This window comes from Podarcis gaigeae, assembly GCF_964106915.1.
Source record: "Podarcis gaigeae genome assembly, chromosome: 11".
NCBI classification, from domain to species: domain Eukaryota; kingdom Metazoa; phylum Chordata; class Lepidosauria; order Squamata; family Lacertidae; genus Podarcis; species Podarcis gaigeae.
Genome location: NC_139687.1, coordinates 34386128 through 34402065, shown reverse-complemented (window position 1 = coordinate 34402065; position 15938 = coordinate 34386128). Strand labels below are relative to the sequence as shown.

Here is a 15938-nt window from a genome sequence, read left to right as displayed (position 1 = left end):
AGTATTGATCTGATGTGCAGAGATCTTTCCTATTCTAATTAATTCAAGAAGGTTCCGGAAGCTTCTCTGTGTGAAAGAAACAAGCAGAAGGTTCATGATGTTTGGGTTATTCCTTCAAAGAAGCTAAGTACAGCTGGCTTAAACTGGTCCTGTTATCTCTTTCAGTCAAGGTCATGTTGACTATAAAAATAAGGCCAGTAGGAGCCTGGGTTTCACTTTTCTCTTTCTAACTCTTTTCCTTCTGTACATAGTATGCTTAGTGTTAAGGTTTAGACTTACTATAAATTACTGTAAGTTTAAGTTAAGTCTGCCGCAACTGGATTTCTTATGGACAGTGCCAATCATGAATGTATTGGATTTGTGACTATTATGCTCATTTGCCTTCAGTAGCAGTAAAGCTCTGCTGGATGAAATACAATTGCCTCTGGTCTTTTTTTATTTTTAATCCTGCAATGTGTTTAAATTGTTACTCTGCCAACTAGACATTGGAATCTACACTGGATCAATATTGAGTAGGATTCCATGACAGTAACTCCATTATTTTGCAGTGACTGAAGTCCAGGATAGAAAGAAGATAAGGATGCCTGCAGCTGTTGCCACTCGCACTAGCTTTGTCCACCTCAAGCCATACAAACCAAGATACTTAAAAGAGTGTAGGTCTTCAAAGCCAGGGACGTGAGTGGCGCTGTGGTCTAAATCACTGAGCCTCTTGGGCTAGCTGATCAGAAGGTCAGCGGTTCAAATCCCTGTGACGGGGTGAGCTCCCGTCGCTCGGTCCCAGCTCCTGCCAACCTAGCAAATTGAAAGCACACTAGTGCAAGCAGATAAATAGGTACTGCTGCGGCGGGAAGGTAAACAACGTTTCCACGCACTCTGGTTTCCATCACAATGTTCCATTGCACTGGAAGTGGTTTAGTCATACTGGCCACATGACCTGGAAAGCTGTCTGTGGACAAACGCTGGCTCCCTCAGCCTGAAAGCGAGATGAGCGCCACAACCCCATAGTCACCTTTGACTCGACTTAACTGTCCCGGGGTCCTTCAAAGCCAAATGCAAAGAACATCACTGAGCTGCACCTACCTTTTTCTGACCATGGCTTGGTATAATAGCTTCGCCTGAAACTTGAGTAGGTTGTTGTGGATCCACGCTCAAAGATGGGATCATTATCTTCTACCACACATTGCCCTTTTGTCCTTAAAACTTCCACAGTTAAGCTAAATGTGAAATTGTATTATTAGAATACTAAAGAAATGTTGCAAGAAAACTGTCTTAATAAATAGTGAAGACCAATTGATTCCCATCTCAAATTTACTAAAATTTCTGCTCTTACTAGCAAACACTTTAATGAACAGTTTACAGTTTTTCAGTGAACTCTGGTATGGCCTTAAGTTATCATTCCATACCAATATGAATATAGTTCACTAATCCAGCAACCATTAAGATCAATGTGAGAAACAAGAAGCCTTAAGAGATCCAGGGCCCAGCTGGCTATTGGGCAACCGGAAGCAAAGCACTCAGGTGACAGATTTGGCACACTTTCCACAGGTAGAATTTCTTTTTATAATTAAGGACAAGCTGACTCGCCACCACCACTTATTCCCACTGCCTCAAATCTCTGCTCCCCGTCGTCTGCAGTTTAAAACTGAGCATATGCTATTGAAGGGGAGCAACAGAAAGAAAGTGCATATGTGAGACTGAAACAGAGTCAGAAGGGCAATGCAGCAATGCCCAATGCAGGTCTACTCAAAAGTAGTCCCACTGAACTCAATAGGTATTACTCCCAGGTAAGAGCTCATAGAAAAGGAAGGAGTTAAGGTAAGAATTGGTATCTGAATGGTGCAGCAGCTTTCTTAAAGTGCTGGTCTTAGCCGAGGTGGAAGTACTATTTCAGCTTTGCCTCAGGCAGCAAGATATATTGAGCCAACACCAATAAATTCTGCAAATGTTTGTTCTTTTCCTAAAGCAGATACAAATTGACAAAATCTAACCTTTCTTCATCGAGAATAATCGAACCGTCTTCCGCAACCTTTACCCGAGGTACAAGAAGGGGGCCATCATCATCATCTCCCCCTTCTTCTTCATCCTCATCTTCCTCATTTTCACTTTCAAGAATGATTTCAGGCCTGAAATGGGAAGAGATAACAGTTTTAGTAGCAGGGAACTTTCTTCATATTTCCTTTTCAAATAAAAATTATTTTCTATGGCCCAAGCGCTTATCAGTTACTTCCAACCGTGGCACTGGAAACAACTGTCATTATACTGTACACCTTTTTCAGAAGACTGTAACGTGTTTATGCACATACACTTTAAATAGGCATATATTTTAAATAGGCTGTTGAGAGCCAGCATCCACTAGCAGATGAGAAAGTGTAATAAATAAATAAATCACAATCCTAACCCACTCCTCTGATGTACTAATATTCCCCTTGCTGCCATCAACCATGGTATTATTTCTGTACTAACCCTGGGGACTCCTAAGCCAGCATTTCAAATCAAGAATCAAATGCTGGGTTAAGACTTATACATGGTTAATGTCAGTGCAGGCAAAAGGTGGAATCCAATTTTGGTAACCCACTTGCACACAAGACTTCTGCTGAGAATTTCTTGCCCACAACTGTTAAAGACAGTGCAGGTAAGGTACAGTGAGTTTCCATGTGAGAGGGAAGAGGCTTGGGGAACCCATGTATCCAAGAACACAACATGTACTTGGTCTTAGCTAGGATTATGTCTAAACTGGTCCTAGCAGAGTTTTACCATATGGGTAATTTACTGCAATACACTGCCCAAAGTAGTATATCTTCAAGTAAAAGAAAAAATTCTGGGGTTACAATCTTTAGAGCAATAATTCAGTTTCAATAACATTAAACAAACAAATCTTTTTCATACAAATCCCTCTGTGCTAAATTATTATACAGATCACTAGTTCTATTTGAAAGAAGGGGGGGGATTACTCTTTTGCTTGAGTCACTGTAGAAGGCTTTTCGGATTTCTTTTCTTCCACCAGTGAAGATCTATTAAATATAAAAAGCACAATTTTCATTAACCATTTATTAAAATAAAATTTGAAGACAGCAACTAGTGAACACTCCTGCAGTTTACCTGTGTGATTTACCATCCTACTCAGCACACTTTAATGTGAAATATTAGGTTTTTAATAGGTTTATTCACACAAACTTCAGTGGGATTGGGGGGAAATGTATCTATGTGATTTATTGGTTGTCAGAACAAGACAATTATGAATTATTTAGAAATCTAATTAATTAAAATTCCTTTATATGAACCCTGATGTTTTCCTATGGACAACAGAGAAAGCTGATATTATTTAAAGCAACTTAACAAGGAATCCCAAATTTTCCACAAACCTGAAAAGTCAAAAGGAGGAGGCCTAGGTATCTTAAAGGAAGGATAAAATGAAGACATAACAAATATATAAAAACAATTTACATTTACAATAAAAAATAAAATGTGTACTTACTTCATTGGATTGTTTTCAGGCAGATAGTATATGAAGTCCCTCATAACCATTTTTGAACGATCTTCTGGCATGCTTTTTTCAATTACTGGGTATTTGTATTTCTGTTGTTGCTAGACACAAAAATTATCATTTATATGAGTTTGATAGGGTTTTAGACTTAATCAGCAGTCTATACGTTAAAATCAAGTTCATATATTTCGTAACAAATAAATAAGCATAGATTTTTCTTTTTTAGACAGATCTATGACAACTTGGTTGCTCTTTTTCTGAGTGGTCTCGTGGGAGCTTTTAATTAACCTTAACTGACTGCTCATTTTATTGTTATTTTTTACTGGAGTAATTGCAACTACTCTATTTTAATTGTATGTATTGTTTTCTTTTAATATGATTATTTTTATGTGTTTTTATAATAGTCTAAACTGCCTTAGGCACTGAATGCAGAAAGGCAGTTTACTTATACCCCACCCATCTGGCTGGGTTTTCCCAGCCACTCTGGGTGGCTTTCAATAGATTAAAAATACATTAAAATATCAATCGTTAAAAAGCTTCCCTAAACAGGGCTGCCTTCATAACTGGAGCATGCACCACTCTGGCGAGACAGTCCGCGGGCAGGTAGGGTCTCAGCCTGCATACCAGATGGAGTTGGTAGACAGCTGCCCTGGATACAGAATTGACCTGCGCCTCCATGGACAGCTGTGAGTCCAAAATGACTCTCAGGCTGTGCACCTGCTCCTTCAGGGGCACAGTTAACCCATTCAGGACCAGGGAGTCCCCCACACCCGCCCACCCCCTGCCACTAGGTAGGCTTGATGAAGAGCCCTCACCAGTGTTTGACCGCATTTGACTGGAGTTTTCCTCTTCTTGTGTTGAAGCCATCTCGCCTAGCTTGTGTCCTTGCCCTAAGCTCTGTTGTGAACCAGTAAGCCAAATATGCTCCACAAAGCAGGGGAGGAGCTCAAGAGTGATCATGGCAACCCATTCAGATGTTCCTGAGGTCAGCTAGGGCTTCGGCAAGAGTGCCAGATATATCAGCCAGAAAATCCTCCAAAGTCACCTGGAAACTGATTGGATCCATCAGACTCCGAGGGCAGACCATCCTAACAGGTCCTCCCACATTCCATTTTAAAAGGTAGCATGCTTGATTTAAAAATCATATTTCATGTGATGCCACCTTCTAAAGAGAGGTGCTAACCAGTTCCATTATATCATTTCACATTCAGAGCATACTATACAACCATGATAATCTTACAAAAAGACATCCCACAGATACAAGCAAAGCTCAATGTCTGCTGGCCATTAAGCTACAAAATCCGGCAGGCTAATAAGTGACCTTCCAAGTGTTGTTGAACTATACCGCCCATCAACCCCACTCAGCATGGCCGAGCATCAAGGGTGATGGGAGTTAGTACAGTATTACAACATTTGCAGGGCCATAATTTCCTTATCCCTGTTATAAATTGATGTATCATACAATGTTGCTGAGGGTCACGCCACCTTTTACCTTTAAAAACTGGAAACCTTTAGCAAACTACCTTTTATAGGGAAGCATCATATCATGACATCAAGAGCTTCCACATCTCTTGTGGAAGTGGCAAAGTGCATGCTTTGAATGCTAATCTCCAGATAAAAAGGTAAAGGACCTCTGACCGTTAGGTCCAGTCGCAGATGACTTTGGGGTTGCGGCGCTCATCTCGCTCTATAGGCCGAGGGAGCCGGCATTTGTTCGCACACATCTTCTGGGTCATGTGGCCAGCATGACTAAGCCACTTCTGGCGAACCAGAGAAGCGCACGGAAGCACCGTTTACCTTCCCGCTGGAGAGGTACCTATTTATCTACTTACACATTGATGTGCTTTCAAACTGCTAGGTGGGCAGGAGCTGGGACCGAGTAACAGGAGCTCATCCCATCACAGGGATTCAAACTGCCAACCTTCTGATCGGCAAGCCCTAGGCTCTGTGGTTTAGACCACAGCGCTACCCGCGTCACCAATCTCCAGGTAAGACTACATAAATCTCCTCTCCAAAACCCTAGAAAATCAGTGTAGAGACAATACTACTGAATCAAATGCCAAATTTGATTCAATATGACTTCTATGCAGAAATCAGGCTATATGCTCTTTCTATTATTTTCCCCTCTTCCTCATAACCAAATCTCCGAAGTGTTGTTATACCTTCTCTTTCTTCAACTCTTCCTTGAGCATCTTCCTTAGTTTCTGAGCTTTGATTATTTTCTCACGATCAGAACATATTCTTTTCTCTTTGCCTGGAATACATTTTGAGTGTGGTATTTCTTCTTGAATCAGACTTTCCTGCGTTGGTCTTTCTTTGAGGGGTGAGGATGTGTTCTTCTGCAGGGCTTCATCACTTCTTTGACCTGTTACACATGCATTCGGCTCTTTACTTACAGACTTTTTGAATGGAGAGAATTGTGGTACTTGGGGAACAGGAGTTTTCTTTTCAGGAAGTATGGGAGACTTCGGGGAATTCTCCACATTGGTCTTCTCAGAAGGCGGCAAATCCTTCTGAAGTGGAGGGTTACAAATAACAGGAGAATGAGGTACTTGTTTTTGAGAACATTTTGATGCTGAAGTGGCAACACGTTGTGTGGATAGTGTTGCAACTCGTGGTTTAGCAAGATTAGGCATTGTAGATATTCGTTTTCTTCTCTGCAGAAGTGTCTCTGTATGTCTACTACAATCTCCATCACCACTAGCATTGGTCTTTTCATTTCTGGAAGATTAAAAGAGAGAAAGCTGTCATATTTCTAAAAATTGTAATCCGGCTGTTTTAAAAATAAATAAATGCACTGTATTCCCACAAAGCCAATCACATCATATTACGAGTTTATTTTTGAAAATGCTTATTCTGATTAGACATAAAAAATTAAAGCAAAAAATATATTACAATTTTATATCTACTTAGAATATAGATGGCTAGAGTCCCACATACAGCTCACTGTTAGCAATCTAGTATTTATATTATTTGATACGTTCAGTCATCACTTTCCACAAGAAGACATTTCTGACTTACTAATACATAATAATACAAAAAAGGTTAACAATAATTTAAAAACCGAACGCATAGAAAAAATGCAACAGAACAAAATTTCTAAGGGTGCTCATCCTACAATAACTATAAAAAATTACTCTTACCCCATATCACTAAAAGGTAAACACCATAAAATAGGCTGGAGATCATAGCACAGAACAATCCAAATTAATGACCAAAAGTCTTAACAGCTAAAAGCTGGGAATGATGGCCACATATATAATTAATGTATTTATATATTACCATTGTATTGTGGTATAATATACATTGCATATTATTATTAGGGAAGATGCAGCTAAACTTGTGGTCCTGTAGATGGTATTAAACTACAAGTCTCATCAGCCCAGCCACTATGGCAAAAAATGAGAGATGATGGGGCCATTCATCAACAACTTGGAAGATCATGAGTTAGCTACCCTTGTTTCTGGAAGGAGACAGCAGCTAATTCAAATCTAGAATTATCCCTCTTCATCACAGCCAACCAAAGAATGTATATTGCGAATTCTCCCCACACCTACAATACATAAACTTGGTAGCACCACAGTCACTGTCTAATGTCAGCTATAATTTCGAATACTCCCTTAAACCCTAGAATCACAGAAACACACACCACTCTAAATAAGATTCAAAGTCATGCTGGTTAAAGGGGGGAGGAAATAATAGACGATTGTGCACTTGTGTGCTTTGAGGGTTCACGACAGTCAAAGAGGTATATAAATCTCCTGAAATAAAAACAAAGAGACGCCGAGCTGGTTCACCATTCACCCCAACTACACGTGCGTAGTGACTCCGGATAAAAGCGCCGCACTGTGTCCCAGGCGACATGAAGCACCGGCATTTGCGAGGGGTTCCTTCACAGGCGCAGGCCATCAGGTGTCGGAGGTGCACGTGAGAACCAGTTCCCGCGATTTTCAACGCGTCTCTCCAAAAAAGAGCTTTTTGCGCTCCAGCTCATCTCCTGAAAGGGGCTCCTTTTATTTTGTGGAGAAAGGAAGCGCGCAGCCTACAGCCAAAGGCGAAGCTTACCCCTCGGGGCTGGGGCTGCTACCGTCGTCCTGCTGCAGGCTTCCGGCAGCGCCCGACGGGAGAGCCGAGGCAGCCGCATCCTCAGAAGAGCAGGGGGCGGATGCCGAGCCGGGCTGGAGACCGGGGTCCGCGGCCGCGGTGACGCCTGAGGGGCTGGGGCTGCCCCTGGGGTTGCTGCCCCTCGCCGCCGCCGCCGCCGCCGCCCCCGGTCTCACATTGGGCTTCACATTAAACCTGGCGCGGCGGAACATGGCGCCGCGAAGGGGAACCGCCGACTCTCGCTAAAGCCCGCCGTCCCCTTTTTCCTCCGGCCGCCGAGGCCGCCTCATGTCACCGGCCTCGCTCGGCCCAAGCCCAGCTCCCCGCCCTTCCTCTCCGACTCTCGCGGAGGGAGGGGGGCCTGTCAGCTGCTCCGGGGACGGCGCGCGGCGCGGCGTCATCACTCTGCGACAAAACAGGAACATCACCTGGGCGGCGAGGACACCCGCCTGAAACGCAGGGGAGCGTCGCGCGTTCATGTCGAATTTGACTTCCACGAGGAGAGGGAAGGCCGCTAGTTTATTAGCCCAGTGCATTCGTAGCGATTCCCGGCTTGGCGGCTCTTGCCTCGTGAAGCCCGCATCCCGAGGAAGGCACCCGGAGACCGGTGTTTGGTTGACCTCAGTTGGATTTTATAAATGTTAGTGTTTTCCTAGAGCGAATATTCTTTGAAAAGGTAATTCCACGTTGTACGTTTCCGAGCACAATTCAAAAGTGCGGGTGCTGACCGTTAAAGCCCTAAACGGCCTCGGCCCAGTATACCTGAAGGAGCGTCTGCACCCCCATCATTCAGCCTGAACACTGAGGTCCAACGCCGAGGGCCTCCTGGCGGTTCCTTCACTTGCAAGAAGTGAAGCTGAAGGGAACCAGACAGACCTTCTCAATAGTGGCGCCCACCCTGTGGAATGCCCTCCCATCAGATGTCAAGGAAATAGTATTTATATATATTTGAGGAGACTCCTGAAGGCAGCCCTGTATTGGAAAGCTTTTTAAGGTTTAATGTTTTATTATGTTTTTATATGTGCTGGAAGCCGCCCAGCTGGGGCAACCCAGTCAGATGGGAGGGGTATAAATAATAAATTACTATTACAGAATCTGGAACTTTCTTTTAGTTTTGCAATTTTCCTTATTTTTAGAGGGTTATATTCTGCACTCTTCATATATAAAGCATAATTGTATACCACTATTTCATTAAAAATTATATTGGGGTGATTTACAGAAGAATTTACATGCAATAAAAACTGTGTGAACATTTAAAATTGGAGATCATCAACTATTAGAGAAAGAAGCTGTCTGCATAAGCTTAGTGGCATAAAAAACTTTTCAGCAGGCACATAAAGAAGAGGAGGAGGAGTTTGGATTTGATATCCCGCTTTATCACTACCCAAAGGAGTCTCAAAGCAGCTAACATTCTCCTTTCCCTTCCTCCCCTGCAACAAACTTCAGAGAAGTGTGACTAGCCCATGGTCACCCAGCAGCTGCATGTGGAGGAGCGGAGACGCGAACCTGGTTCACCAGATTACGAGTCTACTGCTCTTAACCACTACACCACACTGCTGAAAGAAAGGGGTGTTGGCAACTATTCTATAGTTGTAACATTCCACTGGATCCAGACATGGACATAGCCAGAGGGGGGCAAGGGGGGAGCTGCCCTTCCCCAATCAAGTAAATAAATTAAAAATACTTAACTAACTGACCAATAATGTCACAGATAGCACAGTTCTGCCCCCCCCCCCAAATCCTGGCTATGCTCATGGATCCAGAGTAGGCTTTTAAAGAAGTAGGCACACGACTGCCTCTTTAAGGGCAGCTGGCAACACTCCAACACAAAAATACATTTACTACACCCGTCACCGTCTCAGTCATCTAAATCCACGCAGCTTTAATAACCCATGGTGGACAAGGATCTAGTGAGCAGATGTGGTTGGTACATAAAGTATCCAGTTGGTCAACATAAAACATCCATAAAAGGATCTAAACATTTGGATAGTGATATACAGTAACCAATATACTAAGCTATAGATACGAAAAGGAATGTGTCAGCAGAAAAATAGTGCAGTGCTTTATATAACTATGGAACATGCCATTATTATACTGTTGGTTCCAAAAAGGCGTGACCATATCTTGGACTGCAGCTCTCCACCCACCTAATGAGTTCAACCTATACTTTTTCAAATCAAGCTAACCAAACCATGATTGGATTTATTGTTGTTGTTTAGTCGTTTAGTCGTGTCCGACTCTTCGTGACCCCATGGAACAGAGCACGCCAGGCACTTCTGTCTTCCACTGCCTCCCGCAGTTTGGTCAGACTCATGTTTGTAGCTTTGAAGACACTATCCAACCAGATTGGATTTATACAGTATGCCAAAAAACATCCAGAGAGACCACATCCTTATATCACTTACTGGCAAAAATTGTATTTCAGAAAAATGGCTCAGAACACCACCTTCCAAACAAACCAAATCAATCAAATTCACAGGTCACATTGGAACAGGTGGGAATGATGAGGTGAGCCACAAAAAGTCCACTGAAACCACATCCTCATTCCTGTTCTAAGCAATAAACAATATTGCAGAAGAACAGTCAGGAACACCCAACTTCTGAGTAGCTAAACCAATCAAATTCATGTCACATTGAGCAATGTGGTTTCAAACTAGCACACTGTTTTGTGGCTTAGTGCTCATTCATATCGGTTTTGATCTGACCTACAAATGACACTGGGCAATAAATGGTATCAGAATGTGGTTTCTGCTTAAGCTTTGTGACTGCATCAATTTTATCCATTCGTGTGACCTGTGAATTTGGTTGATTTGAGGAACCATAGGAGTTGGTTCTGTTCAGATGAGTTCTGGATGTGAAGGGGCCAATAAAAGTATAACATTGGAATGCATTTGTTGTTGTTCTTTCCTTCCTTTTTTGTTGACCTATTACATCAATACAACAGAAATGTGCAAATATACATTATAGAATTCAAACACTGGAAGTCACCGAACAAATGGTATATCTCAAAATACCGTATTTTTCGCTCTATAACACGCACCTGACCATAACACGCACATTGTTTTTAGAGGAGGAAAACAAGGGAAAAAACATTCTGAATGAAACAGTGGATGTATCATTTTTGGGCTTCATGCTGTGGCCACAGACATGTGATCTGATGGTGAATTTGGGATGACCCAATGCAAAGATCCTGAGAATCCCTGTGGATCCATGCTCTGTAACCACGTTTTTGCACCATTGCAGCCCCAGGCAACAGTGGGTGCGTGATTTTTTGGTGCAGGCTGTAGCCATGGACATGCTATGTGATCTGATGTTGAATTTGGGGTGACCCAATGCAAAGATCCTGAGAATCCCTGTGGATCTATGCTTTTTAACCACGTTTTTGCACCATTGCAGCCCCATGCAACAGTGGGTGCGTGATTTTGGGGGGGCAGGCTGTAGCCATGGACATGCTATGTGATCTGATGGTGAATTTGGGGTGACCCAATGCAAGGATCCTGAGAATCCCTGTGGATCCATGCTTTTTAACCACATTTTTGCACCATTGCAGCCCCAGGCAACAGTGGGTGCGTGATTTTTTGGTGCAGGCTGTAGCCATGGACATGCTATGTGATCTGATGGTGAATTTGGGGTGACCCAATGCAAAGATCCTGAGGATCCATGTGGATCCATGCTTTTTAACCACATTTTTGCACCATTGCAGCCCCAGGCAACAGTGGGTGCGTGATTTTTTGGTGCAGGCTGTAGCCATGGACATGCTATGTGATCTGATGGTGAATTTGGGGTGACCCAATGCAAAGATCCTGAGGATCTATGCTTTGTAACCACATTTTAAGTGGGGAGGGAAGGAAAAACACAGAAGGGACAAGGAGCAGGAGAGGGGTGTGCAGAGAAGCAGCTGGCTAAGAATGCAGGAGAGGGGTAGGGAGGAAAGGAAGGCAAAAGTTTTCCCCCACCCAAGCCAGCCAACCATCTCTCTCTCTCTCTCTCTCTCTCTCTCTCTCTCTCTCTCCCTCCCTCCCTCCCTCCCTCTCTCCCTTCCCCCCTCTCTCTCCCTCTCCCCCAGCAGCACCGGAGCTTGCCTGGAGGGGAGGGGCTTTCCCTGCTCTTTGTTCCGTTTCAGCAAACACAGCAAGGAAACAGAGAAGGGTGGGCAGTAAGACCCTGAGGCAGAATGCAGGAAAGCAGCCCGCTTCTCTGTGCAGCGTGCAGCCCCGCGATTTGATTTTTGCTTGATTTTTCGGCTCCAGGGACCACACATTCGCTCTATAACACGCACAGACATTTCCCCTTCCTTTTTAGGAGAAAAAATCTGCGTGTTATAGAGCGGAATTTACGGTACATCCCCCAGTTTTGGAAATCGATTATAATTCAAAAAGCAGCCTTATCCTCCCAGTTTTCTTTAAAGTCCCCATAATTTCAGATGAATCACGGGTAAATGCATCGAACTCAGTGGGGCTTCTGAAAACACAGGAATATTCGTTCATTTCATTTCCATCCCGCCTTTTAGGGCAAGATCCTCGCATCCCATTTGAAACCTGGAGATCGTGCAGAAATCATATCCCGCGCATGCCAGGGAAGTAGCGGTACTGTATTTACATCCCAACCGTACGCGCGTTAACTCGGAAGCAAACCCCCTGAGCCACTCTCCCGCGTAACGCGCGCACAGCGTCTCAGCTTCAACTCGTGCAGGTGCAGCTGATACCAGGCATTGAGGCCCGATCGGTGGGTTGCGCGCACGCACAGTAAGGGCACCGCGGGACCGGCTCCAGATGCGCGGCTGGGAACAGGAAAGGCGTCGACGTGCGGCCTGACGTCACAGAGGCGGCCCCTTACATAAGGAGCACAACGGCGGGCGGGGCGCGCAGAAGGTTCTGGCAGTTGGAGCGGATAGCGGGGTTGTTGCTGTTCGTGCGCGTAACGGTCGCCGCCGCTGGGGTTATTGTTTTGCCATGGCCCGTAAGTATGCGGCGTGAGCGGCGCCCGCCACCGCCCTGGTGGCCTTCCCTCGCCTGTTAGGACATGTATAATTGGTGGCGGCCTGGGGCCGAAGCGGGCCTTGCGGGGATCGTAGGCCAGCCGTGGGTTGCCGCTCCCGTGTTGTGGTCCCCGGCGGGCGGCTATTGTAAGGTCGCCTCAGAGACGTTGGTAGCTTCGCTTGCAACCCTGGCCGCGCTTTGTCCGGGGAAGAAGCCCCCGTTGACTTCAGTAGGGCTTGCTCCCGAGTAGACCCGGCGAGGGCTGCTGGAGAGGCCGCCCTTGTGTGTGTCTGTTGGGGTGAACGGGGACTCTGGCTGGAGGGAAGCGGTTCTCTTTTAAGAGGAAGCGATAGGCAGGGCTGGCCTGAGAAAGCACAGCTCTGTTTTCCTTCCTCGACCGGGGAAACAACATGCTCTTTGTGAGCAGGATACGTCCCTGCTGCGCTCGCGTTACCGTCTCCCCTATTCGGAATGAGCCGTGTGAAAGGGCCCTTTTCACCGAATCCGGGGCCCCAAACTGCCTTCCCCGAGTGGAGAGAGCTAGCGGGGGACGCTCGGTGTCCACGGGTGGATGCTAAATATGCCTCAATAGTTAAGTGTTTGCACTATGCGGGCTGTACTGTACAGTATTTTCAAACTGCAGCGTTAACTTTTTGGAAACAACAGCTGCTGCGGCGGCGCCGACTTCAGTTTCCAGTGACTTTAAACTGAAACAAAAGATGCTGCTCAGTGTGTGTTATTTCTATAGAGGAGCGCTCCGATTTGTTCCCTCAGCAGGAACTAAGTCTTGCTGAGAGCTTCATTGAAATGTTAACTAGACTTGTACGCAGGCTTACTTGGAAACAAGGTCCCTTAAGTTCATTCCCCCAAAGGTGGTTCCTAGTTCCTTATTCAGCACAGATTGAAGCTGCGTGAAATATGGCTGAAGCACATGTAAACTGTACTGCAGCACTCAAACTTTTTCTACTACAGAATTAGTTGGTTGTTGTAGCATAGAGGTTGTTTTTTATTTATTTCTTCAACTTATTAGGTGCTTGTCACCCAAAGGTCTCCAAGCGACTTGCAGCAAAATTATATGCACGCACACACATATAATATTTCATATTGGGGATCCATGGCATCAAAAGGCTAGCATAAAATATTTGTGCATGCATACCTAAAGGGCATTGGTATCAGTGCTGCTCAAGTTCTTGTCAACATGTATGTGCAGTAGCCCACTTTGGTTATATCAGTTATGTTAGCTTGTAGGCTAAGATGTCACCATGTTATTGGATGAAGCACATTCCTTTGCAAGCCAGCCTGAATACTTGCCCACTTGATTGGATTTCAAACTACCTGGGCATGCTAAGTATTTCCTTGGTGACTGGCACTTACCAAAGCCACACTTTGTCGGGAATATTGAGAATATTGGCTATACTGTGGGCTGCGAAGTTGGGAACTCGGTAGTGCAGCTGATCCAACAGGGTTTGCTTACAAGCTTCATTTACCAAAGAGCAGTCAAAGTGTGGTACTTTTAACATAGTCTAAAGGGGAAAAGTTGGATTATCGGCAGCAGGATTTACTATTGTGCAAATAAGAGATGGACAATCTTTGGCCCTGTTGGTCAAAAGTCGGTACTAGTAACTGGCCTAAAGCCTAACTCTTAAAACTGTTCCAACTTCAGGTGGGAACCAGCGTGAACTTGCCCGCCAAAAGAACATGAAGAAAAACCAAGAACTAAATAAAGGAAAAAGAAAAGAGGATACTTTGTCGGCTTCTCAAAGGAAACAGAGGTATGTTTGCATAGCAATCTCTGACAACTCACATACCCTGGTGCATATGTAAGTAGTGTAAAATTCTGCCTCAGAATGCTTAAAGATAAAAAACAATTTCTGTACTGTGGCCCTGTTTTAGACTGAAAAAACATATTTGATGTTTGGGAAGCTACCTTAATGTGCTTAAGCTTGCATTTGGCTATTTGGAATGGATACAGTCTTATTATAATTGAAGTGGGGGGGGAGGTGTAGTTTAGAATTTAGAACTAGAATACCGAACTTTAAAACATTGAGAACCAACATTGTTCAACAGGACTTCTTATTCTTCCCCATTGTGTGCTCCAAAATCCATTCTAGAGGGTTGGGGGATTTTTGAGGAAGGTGAGAAACCAAAACTCTTATTGTCCTGAAAAATATTCATTGTTTCCACTAAACATGGACTTCACTCGCTCTTCATCTTTTCTTTTCCAGAGACTCCGAAATTATGCAGCAAAAGCAGAAAGCAGCTAATGAGAAGAAAACTCTTCAGACAGGAACAAAATAATCTGTGGCTGCATGAAGGACCTAATAATGCTGCAGTGCATCTCAGAATAATAGGGCCTAAGAAAAGACATATTTGTAAAAGTGGCCAGCCATTAAATGGTTAATGTTTATCTTCTACAAGCTCATTTGTCCAGTATGCATTTATTTTAGAATGTCTGATTAGTAGAGTGCATTTGCAACTGACTTGGCTTTAACTGAAATACTAGAAATAGTTCCAGTAAAATTGGATTCAAAGTTCCCTTTGCATGTCTACTAGTAATGATAGCAGTGGCTTGACTGCAGTTTTCATTGTTAAGTGTTGGCTTGGTAAATGGCTTGTGTGACTGTACCAGTTATTAAATATGCAAATAGACTGAGAATCCTGTCTGGCAGCCCAACAGCATTCAAAAATGATACTACTTTTAAAAGCCCAGGTCTCTGTTCTTGCTTTCCACTTTGTAAAGCTCAGCTGTAAAATTAACCGTAAATTATTTTTACAATAAAATGTTGCATGAAGTACTGTCTAAGTTGGAAATGGGTACACCAGACAGTTATAATAGCTTTTCCATTGTTTCTGACACGTTTGGCACAATTCAGAGGGTTCTTAGTCCTTTCATCAGCACAACTTTTCCATTGTGTTTCAATTGCAGCCTGAATACTTAATACAATTCTTCAACTGCTAAGCAAGATTCTCTAAATATATTACTATGTATAACTGCAGCTTAAAATCTGTACTCTGAACTAAAATATAAATAACCTTCTCTTTTGTCTAAAGCTTGGTTGATTATAAAAATGGCAGCCAAGAATAAGTTACTTAGTTTTACTGCTCTTTTTTTTTTAGGCCTGACTGTTTTCCATAGTGATGTTAAAGGTCTAGCGGAATTACGTATTTGACATTCATGGTTGTACTTCAGCTAGTGAGCAAGAACAAAAGCCTGTTGACCTGGGATTAAGCCAAATTTATTCTTCTGTTCCCTGCTACTTCTCTTAAAAACAATAGAGCTCTGTGTAGCATATTAGCAGATTGGGGTGGAGGCAGTCGGGGTGACCCTAACTCAGGTTTCAGAAGTTCAAAGACACTGAAATCCAGCATAC

The 15938-nt window shown here is 43.8% G+C and overlaps 2 protein-coding genes across 4 annotated transcripts in view; one reads left to right on the top strand and one right to left on the bottom strand.

Moving 5' to 3' along the window:
- The window catches only part of BDP1 (BDP1 general transcription factor IIIB subunit), a 46042-nt gene extending 38050 nt beyond the window's left edge, over positions 1 to 7992 (bottom strand). For all 3 annotated transcript variants that reach the window (XM_083703074.1, XM_083703075.1, XM_083703076.1), the window contains exons 1-6: positions 7550 to 7992; positions 5647 to 6205; positions 3476 to 3585; positions 2952 to 3011; positions 1989 to 2123; positions 1081 to 1214 (exon numbers count right to left, since the gene is read on the bottom strand). In XM_083703074.1, coding sequence (XP_083559200.1) covers positions 1081 to 1214; positions 1989 to 2123; positions 2952 to 3011; positions 3476 to 3585; positions 5647 to 6205; positions 7550 to 7800 — 1249 coding nt within the window. In that variant the 5' untranslated portion in view covers positions 7801 to 7992. The remainder of the gene's footprint in view (positions 1 to 1080; positions 1215 to 1988; positions 2124 to 2951; positions 3012 to 3475; positions 3586 to 5646; positions 6206 to 7549) is intronic.
- A 4427-nt stretch (positions 7993 to 12419) lies between these two features.
- SERF1B (small EDRK-rich factor 1B) lies at positions 12420 to 15359 on the top strand. The gene is made up of 3 exons (XM_083703017.1): positions 12420 to 12547; positions 14231 to 14339; positions 14793 to 15359. Exons 1-3 carry the CDS (start codon positions 12541 to 12543, stop codon positions 14863 to 14865), a joined length of 189 nt encoding a protein of 62 aa, XP_083559143.1. The 5' UTR covers positions 12420 to 12540; the 3' UTR covers positions 14866 to 15359.
- Positions 15360 to 15938: the final 579 nt, after the last annotated feature.

Coding starts and splice junctions, on each gene's coding strand:
- SERF1B (XM_083703017.1), top strand. Junction 14,340..14,792: donor GCTTCTCAAAGGAAACAGAG/GTATGTTTGCAT, acceptor TTTCTTTTCCAG/AGACTCCGAAATTATGCAGC.